Source organism: Physeter macrocephalus, chromosome 4, assembly GCF_002837175.3.
Source record: "Physeter macrocephalus isolate SW-GA chromosome 4, ASM283717v5, whole genome shotgun sequence".
Taxonomy (NCBI): domain Eukaryota; kingdom Metazoa; phylum Chordata; class Mammalia; order Artiodactyla; family Physeteridae; genus Physeter; species Physeter macrocephalus.
This window is the reverse complement of record NC_041217.1, coordinates 89,588,992-89,600,782: the sequence shown is the minus strand read 5'-3', so window position 1 is coordinate 89,600,782 and position 11,791 is coordinate 89,588,992. Positions and strand designations below refer to the sequence as shown.

The window sequence follows — 11,791 nt, the reverse complement described above, 5'->3', positions numbered from 1 at the left end:
CTTGGCGCCAATGCTAATTGTCCTGATTTATGTCACTTCTGACTAAGCTCAACGTCTTCGTCTGAAATAAAATGAAACCTGTGCCAAGCGGGGTAGAACCACCGGGCCGCTGGTTCTGATCCCCGGGAATCAGGAAATCGTCCTGCAGCTTAAAAAATTTAAAAAAAAAAAAAAAAAGAGAAAAAATAGAAAAAAAATCCCTCAGTAAAAGTTTAAGGCGAGAAGTGGCAGAGGCAGTGGCGCGAGGAGGAGCGGAGGAGAGCCGGCAAGCAGAGGACTGGGCTGGCAAGACCTCCCGAAGGCTGCGATTTCATTATTAATATCACTATATTTTTGGAGGGAGAGGCACCTTTCTCATCTTCTCTTCCTCTCCGCCCATCCCTATTCCCTCCCCCTCATCTACCTGTCAAAGTCACTGATCTTTTGCATTTCGGAAGAGGAAGTCAACGGGAAGGAATTCCCCCTCTCGGCTAGGGCTCGAGAGGGGGCTACGCGCAGGAGGCTCCCACCACTCCCCGGGGCCGGAGGCGAAGGTAATTAAGCGGCGGGTAGTGGCGGCCGGGCGCTGGGCTTCGGGTCCGCTGGGTCCTCTGCCGCCGCCGGCCAGGCGCAACCTGGACCCCGGGGGTGCGGCGGCGGGGCCGCGGCGCTCGGGTCCACACCCCTAGCTCTCCCGCTCCGCCCGCTCTGAAGAGGCTCGGCGTAACAGCCGCCGCCCGCCCAGCGCCGCCCGGGGCTCCGCTGCCGAGGCCGCCGCCCGAGGCGCACCAGGCTGGGCTCGGCCGCCGCCCCGCGCCGTCGGCTGGGTTCCCGCCGGGCGCCTAGCGAACGGGCCTCACGGTGAGTGCCGCCGGCTTCCCCCTCCCGCCGCGACCCGCGCGTTCCGCCTTTGCCCCTCTCCTGGCCGGCTTCCTCCCTCCCTCCCCCCGAACCTCCCCCCGCACCCCCCCGGCCCGCCGCGCAATCCACGGGCGGGAGGGAAGGCTCCGGGTGGGCGAGGAACTTTGTGAAGCGCCTTGTGGAGGCAGCGCGCGCGCACACACCCCGCACACTCTCACACCCATACACTAGTCTTCCTGGTGTGCGCCCCGGGCAGGTTACGTGTGTGTGTGTTGTACTCAGTGCCTGGACTCACAGATACACAGCTCGCTCTCCCCCCTCCCCACCCCCGACACCTGACCGCACACAACGCATCGGAGGATTTTTTTTTCTTTTTCTTCTTTCTTGCTTTGCCAGTTGTCCTTGCTTGGGGAGAAAACTTGCCCTCTTGCCGGCCCTGTGGAGCTGGTGGCCACACTGAGCTTTTGAAGTTCCTTTCTTTTAATCTCCTTTATTGGTGCGAGATTAAAGCATTACTATCCCATGTTGTGCAGCTGGGGAGAAGGGAAAATTGAAAGAGGGAAAGACTTGGTGTAGGAATGCTATCTGGAATATTTTCTCAGGGGTTGATGGATTCGGCTAGAGACATTGAATTGCTCTCCTGTATGGATCTGTGGATATCTATATATAATACAAATAATACTGAATATTATTGGGCCCAAAATAACCAATTAAGTGATTCAGACACGGGAAAACTTAGATAAGAAAAGAAACTGCGCCCTCTGCTGTTTATTTTGGTAACCTCGCTCGGACTTTTTTTTTCTTTTTATCTTTTCCAGAAATCCACTTAGGAGGTTGTCATTTTACAGGGCAGGGGAGGAAATTTTCTAGCGGAGATTTTAAGCAACTTTATTTGAAAAGCTGGAGGTAGCGTTTCCATTCTCGCATGAGGTATAGATTTCCAGAGAGTAGAGGCTTTTGTTTTCCACTTCCTCCCCCATTCTTCCCAGGGAATGGTAATGGAACCACTCATTATCATACCAGTTTGTCAATCTTTGGAATGGAAAATTCTGAGTAAGATTCAAAATTCCACTAAACATATGGTGTATCTGGCAGTAGATTTGCTCTAGAAATAAGGCCCTATTTTATGACAAAATGCTAAAAGTTTTCTTATCTTACAGAATTGGGGAACAAAACAGAAGAATCTTCTAATAAAATCATTTATTCAATACACTTAATGGTTCAGCCTGTTAGAAAAAAGTTTTCCAGAAATCTTATTTTTCGCAGTAGGGGCAAGGTTTTTCTAATTTGTCTAGTCCTTGAGATCATCTCTAAAAAAAACCTTGGGGAATTAACAACCCCAGGTTTCATTAATTAAGTATTTTGAACTGTAACTTTGACTGCCTTAAATGCTCCCCATCCCTTTTCTCTTTGGCAAAGGAAAATCAGCTCCATAACTGTTCAAGATTCTTTTGGAAGATAAGTAACTTTCAGTTTTTCATTAAGATGAAATTTGGTTCTTTGCATGTGGATCAGCTTGCAAGGAAACAATGTCTCAAGTATTTCACACAGCAGGTTGTTCTGGCTTAACATACATAAGGCATCTATTTTCCTTTTCTGGGTGCCATGAAATAAGATCTATTTCACCGCTGAAGACCAGCATGAGGGAATTCAAAATTCCATATAGTTGGCTATTAATTTGGTGATACTTCCTATTGTGAAATTTTAGAAGGGTAATCAACATTTTGTAAGAAAACAGTTGATCTTATATGCATATAAGGCTGTTTTTCCTATTGAGATTTTTGTTTCGTCAGCTTTCACTGGGTAGATGTGCTAAAATGATTCAGGTTAGGTTTTTTAGGGGGAGGCTAATATATTTTGCTGTTTCCTTTTGTATATTTGTAAGTGGTGCATATACTTGTCTTCGCCTCTGTTATTATTCTGAAAAAACATCAAGTAGTAATGGTAAAAAAAAATTAAACTATTACATGCTTAGTTGATATGCTTTCTAACTGTTGTAAGGATTTGTAGAGAGAGTTTTAGAGTTACAAAAACACCAAGTCACTTGGAAAGAAATAAAATTTCATACAACTCAGAAAATTAATTGTATGTTAACAGAAAAACGTGTGTGTTTGAATGTGTGTGTATAGGTCAGTAAGAGATTTAGCATACTTTTAAAAATAATTTTATCTTCAGAATCCAGAGTTTTGTTTCAAAACTTTAGGTGGGTGTAGTTTTTCTCAAATGTGTATTTGAACCCTTGGATTTCTGAACTTCTCTACATGACAATGAAAGATTTGTTGTTCTATATTAATGAAATAGCATATTTATTCTAGACTTAGATGATTCTGAAATAATTTTATGTATTATCCCATCCCCAAACATCCTGCAAAATATATGCTATCTAATTTCCCTAATCATTAGTCTCTTGGTGAAAACAGAGATCTTCCAAATCCTAAAGTGTGTTATTTGGTTTTATTAAGAATCTCATGACAGGCAGTTGCTCATAATACCCAATCAAGTATGAGTAAAATATGCCAATGATATTGCAGTACATGTTAAATTCCTTATATCTTGAAAGACAGTTAAAAGGATAGAAGCAAATTAAGATGACTCCCATCTCCCATTAAGATGACTAGAAAATGCTTTCTTCACAACAAATAAATGCAAAGAGCATTCAATATATGTTAAGTATCTCATCTAGTCAATCTCGTTATGACAGTGTTGGAAGCTGCTAATTTTGATAGGTTATGGAATTTGGATGTCTTTATCTCCTTATATTTTTCACTCAATGGAATATGATTATAGTCAATGTTCTTTTTGTTCCTTCCCATTCAGAAACATGCATATTTATAAAATTCTTAATGTCTATGAGGAATGAGTCAATAGCTGTCTATTTCAGGTGCCCCTGAAGAGCTGAGTATTTATGGAATAAATAGCCTACTATCACCACCCCCTCCTCCTAGCGAGATTATACAGTAAAACAAATGCCGAGAGCCAGCTAGAGTTAGTGGATTTACTGTCAATATTTTCCTCTCTGTTGATGAAATTGTCAGTTGTTTTTGGAATGTAATTGTCTATAGTTTTGATCATTGTTACTTCCATGTAATGTTTAGGAGGCTTCTTTCCTAATGAAAGAAAGGACCTGTGAAATACCTTCTGCAAAGTTAACCCAAGGTGGAAGGGAATTAGCTACAGAATCCTGGAAAAAGATATGTTCCTTGTATGCAAAGCCATTTTATAGCCCATTTTAGTCCAGATTAGTAACATCTATCAACTTGAGGGCATGATGTATCTTTGTATTTTCACAGCAGCTTTGCAAATTTTTATACCAGTCAGAGGTCTATGGAGTACTCATGACATATTAATGGGTATTTCTATCAAAGAGGACTTCCCAAAACTTTATTGCACAGGTGGAGATGATAGCACTATTTGATTACAGTGAGTTCCCAAGGTTCGCAAAGTAAAGAACTAGAACTGGGGCCGCGCACAGCTCTTCTGAAGCTGCTCACATTTACGCGATACGAACACCTGAGACAAATTCAAAGCCCACGTTACTTGGCAATTAGTTTAGTTATGGGCAAGAAGGGATTGGTTTAGTATATTAAATCCCCAAATATGTCATTGACTGTCCTTCTCATAATTGGTTTGCCTGGCTATTTGCTCTGATGACCTAGCTTTTAAGAAGCTATTGGTGATTTTAACCTAGTTGAAAGCATAGCCAGATGGGAACTGGTGCCATTAGGTAAGAGAGGTTAAGGGGTAAATAATATCCTATTTTAAAATCATTTTATTTTCTTTGAAAACTTCATAATTATACTTTAATAGAAAATTCCTGATTTTGACAGAGGCTTCTTTTCCATTGTGTGTCATGGAAGTGCACAGATTTAATTTCTTTCCAATTTTAAATTAAGAGGATTTTCTTTGAAATGTATGTGGCACTGAAAAGTAAGGATATCCTAACGTGAAGGATCCGCACTAAGTGATGCCACAAACATAAAAGTTGGAATGGAATCAAATAATTACGTTAAAGAACAACTTAGTGACCCTCTCCTCCTGATGTGTAATATGCTGTGGTCAATATATTTTTCTGTGTCAATGGGAGCTCATTAAATGTAAATTCTGCAGACTGACTGAGCCATGCCATATTAGTGCTTGCCAAAGCTTGACACTTTTAATACATTAATAATATGTCTGTAATGTAATGGAAAACTGTTAATCACAACTGGTTATGTGCCAGAAATTTAAGCTATAATTGGCTGCTTCTTGTCAAGAATGTCTGTCGCACAGCCCTGCAACTGCCTAATATTCAAATGTCTTGCACTCCTTTGCATTTTTCTTTGTCAGTTTTCTAAATTCAATCAATGGTGTAGTCCATAATTCTGTGTAATGACCATCATTATAATTCTGGTGTACTTTAATGAGAATTCGTTACACTGGGGATTGCTGTTGTGTCAGGAAATAGTAACAGGTTCCCATACATTTCCCTAGTGTCCAAATTTTTAACATACATATATATGGTCATCCTTTATTTTGTGATTCAAGTGAGGCAAAAGGTGGATGAAGACAGTAAGACAGTAGCCAAGAATAAATAGATTAGGGGGATAGTATTTATTGATTAAAAAATGTGGTGATTAATCTCAGAGAATTCAAATATATACTGAAGGTCATATTTTAAAAATAATATTAAAAATTAGCTTGTAGTGCTCACTCATTTCAAACTCAAAGCAGTTCATTCCAGGTCTTCAAGAGTGTATGGTTCTTGATAAGTAAGTTGTCATGTATTTGAAACTAAGAATTTAAGTTAATAATTTCTGGTGTAGTAGATTTTACACTGCTTCAGTTATAAGGCCTACTTTCCCCTCCCCTTCATCCCCCTGCAAAAGTGTTTGTTCTTATTATAATAAAGTAGTAAATGCAGTTGAAAAAATGCATCTAGAAAATGTAAATTTATATTATTTTAATACTTTTCGGATTATTGTCAAAATGTCCGCTGTTTCTGAAAATATCAACTTAAATTACTAATGAATCCGAAAAAAGCAGAAGGCTATAGTAGCCACAACACATGCTTCTCTGTGATTTTTTTTTTTTGGTTTAGATTTCAAAATGTACTCAACACTATATAGTCTTCACATTATAAGAAAGTGGCAGATTCAAATCTGTAGTTTATACATGTTTAGACAAACTGCTAATTATTACTTCAAAGTAACTCAAATATTCAACACTTTTCCTAATAGAAAATATCACAAATTACAGCAGTATGATAACATTTTATGAATTGAATATAATGAAAATTGCACTTGTATCCATAAAGCAATTATTATAAATTACTTTGCTATGGAAACACAATTCAGCCATCTGTTGGCATTTCATAGTCTCTGTGGCTTAGTTCATTTTAAGATGGTACATTATTTAAATATAGTGAATTCCTTTTATAAGATTTTGTGAGGATAGTGAACTTCCATATTTAACTGCTTAGTGTGAATTGAAGGGTCTATAATGGTATTTCCTAAAACTGTAGCCTTTTTTGTCCTTTTACATTTAAAAAATAGTTAATTATTGGGAACATGACAATATAAACCAACTAATTAAGCAAATACACTTTTCTTACACCTGGATTCCAAATATTGTAGTTTGTTTGGATTTAGACAGTGATTTCTAAAGAGAAAAGTTCTCAGTTCAACTCACCAATGACTTGTACTCATAGTTATGTAGGCTGTATTATCAGTTAACCAAAAGTACTTTTAACCGGTAATTTTTATTTTCTCTTAGAATTAGTGCCATATTATTCTGCTTCATGGCCTGTTAACTCACCCTCAGCTCTTTTTATATGTGCATTTTAAATTGTGCGTTTTACTACAGAGCTTTTAGTTTTAAAGCAGCATATAATATTCGCCTTTGGGACAAATTTTCTTCTTCTGTTACAGAAAGTAACTGCAAATGCAGATGTAATAGCTATAAAAAGATATAAGAAAATAGAAAATTCTTACGAAAGGAAAATTTGCGCCTCTGGTTTTATTTTTGAATATTTTTTCAGGGAGCCAAGTTATCTTTATCACTAAATGCAACTAAACAAAAGATGCTAAATTCTTCCAATATAATGAGCAAATCCAAAGGGACAGGCTTGTGCCAACAATGCCGGTTTTCACTCCAGTTAACAAAAGCTAAGAAATGTACAAGGAATTTGTAGATTTTTAGGGTCTCTTTGCTAAGAGACAAAAGGCATAGAAGTAGTTATCACTTCTTTGTCATTGTTATAAAAGCGCTCATTTCCCCCATTGTACTCCTGGAAGATTCTCCAGCACTGCAATATCTGAGAAATGTTTAAATCTAGCTGCTTGCTCTCGGTTTTGTCAAGATGGAAATATAATTTTTGAAGTGAAAACCTGTAACTCACCTGGAACACAAACATCTGTCTTTGCTATGGAAGTGTTAAATCCTTCATTTCAAAATTCTCCCCAATGTGAATGATTTCTGTGGTTTGCTCATTCTAGCAAAGTAAAGGTTGTCCATATTACACCAATTTGCTTCGTATTGCATCAAACCTCCCAAATGCCAACATATCATACATTTTGTAATGCATTGATTGTGGGATAATAACTCTTATTTTTATTGTTTCTAAAAGGGTGTTGGTGCCAGAAGAAAAGAATGATTGACGGGAAGCAGACACCAAGCTATAAACACTCATCCTTTCGCTTCAGATACTGATACCTCAGTGCGCCTGAGCAACCCTTATGAGCCGTGAGCATCTAGGATCACCCAGGGTTATTGGATGTACAATAGGAGAGCCATCATTTTGCTAAATCATTATCTGCTGCTGGACATCTTTTACAAAAACCAAACTAGACCCAAGTCTAATAGATATGTTCTAAGACAATGAAAAAGCTGCAAGTTATTGCTAATGCCTAATGCACAAGTATGCTAGGTTTCCACCAAAGTCCTCAATATACCTGATCACGTGCAATATCCGAATCCTTCACTTTTAGTTTTGGAATCTACTTTGAAGTCTCATCCTCTTTTTTTTTTCTTTTGTTAAATGTACAAACCTACCTACGTATAGACATACATGTATATGTAAAATAGAGACCACAGATAAGCAAACCCGGCTTTTGTTACCACGAAGATTGCCAAGAATTTAGAGATGTATTTGTCAAGATTCCTGTCAATTCATGCCCTTTGGGTTACAGTGTCCTCAGTGATGCAGCCCTACCCTTTGGTGTGGGGACATTATGATGTGTGTAAGACTCAGATTTACACAGAAGAAGGGAAAGTTTGGGATTATATGGCCTGTCAGCCGGAATCCACAGACATGACAAAATATCTGAAAGTGAAACTGGATCCTCCGGACATTACCTGTGGAGACCCTCCTGAGACATTCTGTGCAATGGTGAGACAACCTTTTTGAATACAATATTTCATGTTAAGTGCGGGCATGTTGTATATGCATACAAATGTGTTAAGTGTGAAGACTCAACTCAGGTAATGAGCTGAATCTGCAAGTGGCAGATTTGTGCTAAACAGGCTATCTTCATTCTCAGTGGAGGCCTGCACCACCTGGAATTACAGTTTGCACAGTGTGATTGATGCACTGGAACTTACCTTCCTGCAAACCAAAGGTTTCACTGAGACAAGTGCGCTGAATATAAATTATAAAAAAAAAAAAGTCCACTGAAGTTTAAATTTCAGATTGGAGATTGGGAATATGATTAGGCTATATGTGATATCATAAGGATAAAACCCATTTGTAAACCAACTTTAAAAACACAAAGCGTTCTTCACATACATATTTAAATTAAGGCTAGTCCTGTGTTCCATAGTTCAAGGCTAGAGTAGATGTCCTGGTTTTGCTCATCAGGAAACTGCTATGGTTTGGAAATCCTTGGTTAGGAGACCAGTGAGAAGGGAAGCAGAAGAGGAGACAGGGGCTAAAGCCTCATGAGAAGCTTTTCCAGAAGAGTCTTATTTGTCAACTTATGCAGCCTCTTGTTTACAAGGGTTGTGGTTTTCCATAGAAAAGTCTGGAATATGGAAAACATGTTTATTGAAAAAGTAATGATATGGAGCATACAGATTCAAATACTCTCCTTTTGATAAGCAAAGTTAGATAATTTGTTGTTTTCATAGTATATATAAGTCTTAGTTTCTGAGTGGAAAGGTAAATGGGATGTGAAAAGGTAATATAGGAGTGACAAATTGAATTTTCACTAGAGATGTTGCTGAAAATATACACATAAGGTATTAGTAAAGAGTTTGGTGGTTGAAATGATGTAAATCAATGTGCTAAAGAATTCAGACAGTGTGTTCATTTGGTTTATGTTGTTGGTTTTTTTTATTATAGGTGGTCTTTATTTGATACAGGAACTGTTGTGGTCCCATTTTTCACCACATAACAGACGTAATCGTATGGCAGATTTCAATAGTATCCTTACCTGACTTTATTATCTTGAACCTGGCCTGGCATTTTCAGCATAGTAAAACTATTAATCAAAGTAGCATCTGTTCACAGTCCCTAGTGAGTTAAATTAACATAAGATCATCTTAGACCTAGCACTGTAGAAAAAGTTTTGTAACAGGAAACAGTTTTGAGCGCTAAACAGTGCTTTCACCTAAAAGCTAAGGGCTTGCCATTTTTCAGAAGTGCCTTTGGGGAATGGTTTGAATTATAGTCTAAACCTGATTTTGCGGAGAGTGAGAAAAAGAGCTTGGCTATTAGGTGTCACTATGACTAAAGTGCTCTGAAAGACTAAATATTTCAAAGAGAGGACCGTCTCTCTGGGTAGCAGGTATGTGCTTTGCAAAGAAGTTGCCTTTTAGAAACCAGAGACTTCCAGAAGAGGAGTTTATTCAAACACATTAGGAAAACTGTAATAAATCTGTAAAAGAGCAGGGACATTTTTTGGCTTTATGTAAGATTTTTAATAATCTCTCATAAAAGGTCAAATTTAAGATCTCATTGCAAATCTGGGGTAAAATTGCTGTTCAGGTGACAGGTTTGGCCCAGAACTCCTTAGCAGAGGATGAGTTCTGGACCAAATCTTCATATTATTAAGAACACTCTAACTCTATATATTGGTTTGCATGCACTTGTAGGAATATGCCTCTTCTGGAATTGTTTAATAATTTACAGATCTAAGTAAAATAGCAAAGATCCTTTTTCACAGTGCTGTTTGTACTTGCGTAAGCCCTGTATGATGTGTTCAACGTGTGATTTGAATGTGCAGCTTCCCTGGTGTCAGCCTCTGGCAAGAGAATGCTTGCTCAGCACTGCTCCTGTCCGTCATGTTGAAGGGTTTACTTGGTGTCTTTAGCATGCCTCTTTCTCCCACCTTGAGTGGGAAAGGGTGTATTATAGAACTTCTCACGCCTGACTTTTACAGTGACATGGTCTAAGGTCCTTAAACAAGCCAATTCCTACCAGTTTACTGGCTAAGTGATGTTAGAGACCAAAAGTGAAAACGATATCCCTCAGCTTTCTCAAGTGCAGTAATATGTGTACTTTACATGTTTATGTGAAACTCCACAGGACAGTGTTTTAAAAGGCTACATCTTACTGTGATACAGATATTCAGAAGTCTTGGTGGGTTTAAGTTTGTCATTGGACAGAATTGTTTTCCATGGGAGAGTGTGAGGTTTGTGAGACGTTACCTATCAATGCTTAATTTGGACTCCTTAATATACATTTGATTGGCATAACAGGTTTAATAATCTATACTTTAAATACATAGTTTGAGACTATTTGTATGCATATTATATACCAAGTCAAAGATAGTGACCTAATATAGCAACACTTCCTCTCTGCAGTTTTGTATTTTCTATAAAACTCTTTAGTGTAAGGTTTCCTGACACAAGGCTGTAAAGCTGTTTCAGGGTGCTGTCATATCAGACCTTTTTAGGTGCTCCTTAGCCCGAGGTCTAATGGGAATCCATAAAGTCATTTGTGTTATGACTTTCACATTCTCCCCTCCTTGACACACGCATCCACACCTGCTCCCTCAGAGTCGTTATGGCCTATTACATCAGGGCAGCTGCCACATAAGCACAATCACTGCTTAGCCCTGATATGTAAATGTTTGCTGCAAAATGGTTTCAGTAATCACCTGCTCAGCTAGTGACACCCTTATTAGCTGTGACTGCAGCAATTCAGAGCACCGAGGGGACATTTGGTCAGAGAAATACCCTATAATTCCCATAGCCAATTTATCTTATATAAAGTTGAAGTTCATTGGCAATGCATTGAGAGTTTGTATTGCTGCTTTTTGCATTGCCTCCATCATTTTATGCCAGTGACCATCCATGAATGCTACATTTACTTTAGAGTGAAATTTTAGGGAAAAAGGACCACATGATTCCATTTAACGTAGATCTCTGTTTATTAACCTGGATAACCTACTTAATAACTCTTGAATATCTAGTGATTTTAAATTTTTGTATAGCATTTTAAACATTAGTTTTATGGGAGATTCTGCCATTTCTACTTATGATAGTGAAATAGGGGAATAGAAATAGATATAGATATATACATATACATATATATGCATGAATTTTGTATATTGAGGCCATACATTTTCTTTTTAATTTAATCTGATATATTCCTTGTAAGTTGTCGATGGCTAAAAGAACTCTTTTTGTTAAGGGTGAAGAATCTGAAGGGTAGAAGAGGGTTAAGCATTTCTTTTTAGGCTGACATAACATGTTAGTATAGATCATGTCCTTCCTTCAGCCACGTAAAAGCTTCAGGGAGCACAGCTTTGTCAGAAAACACAGATCATCTAGTGACTACAATTTGTTTCAATTTGCATAAAGAGCAAATAGGATGATCTGAACCTGTGTGTAAAGCTGAAGTGACAACACAAAGTTATGACTTGTTCTTTGTGTTTAGACAAACTTAGCTGTCATATCTCCACGCAACACCCCAGTGGCTTAAAAATGGCAAAATTATCTGCAATTATCTCCAGCCTGCAGCTAATTTTCT

General features: G+C 38.4%; 1 protein-coding gene across 5 annotated transcripts in view; it reads left to right on the top strand.

Moving 5' to 3' along the window:
• Window positions 1-261: 261 nt before the first annotated feature.
• NTNG1 (netrin G1) overlaps window positions 262-11,791 on the top strand; it is a 335,633-nt gene continuing 324,103 nt past the window's right edge. For 4 of the 5 annotated variants that reach the window (XM_055084398.1, XM_024119979.3, XM_055084396.1 and 1 more), the window contains exons 1-2: window positions 262-533; window positions 7,445-8,206. In XM_055084398.1, the coding sequence (XP_054940373.1) occupies window positions 7,961-8,206 (246 nt within the window). In that variant the 5' untranslated portion in view covers window positions 262-533; window positions 7,445-7,960. Of the gene's footprint in view, window positions 534-760; window positions 841-7,444; window positions 8,207-11,791 lie in introns of those variants that run through there. The other variant, XM_055084397.1, reaches the window with a different exon arrangement.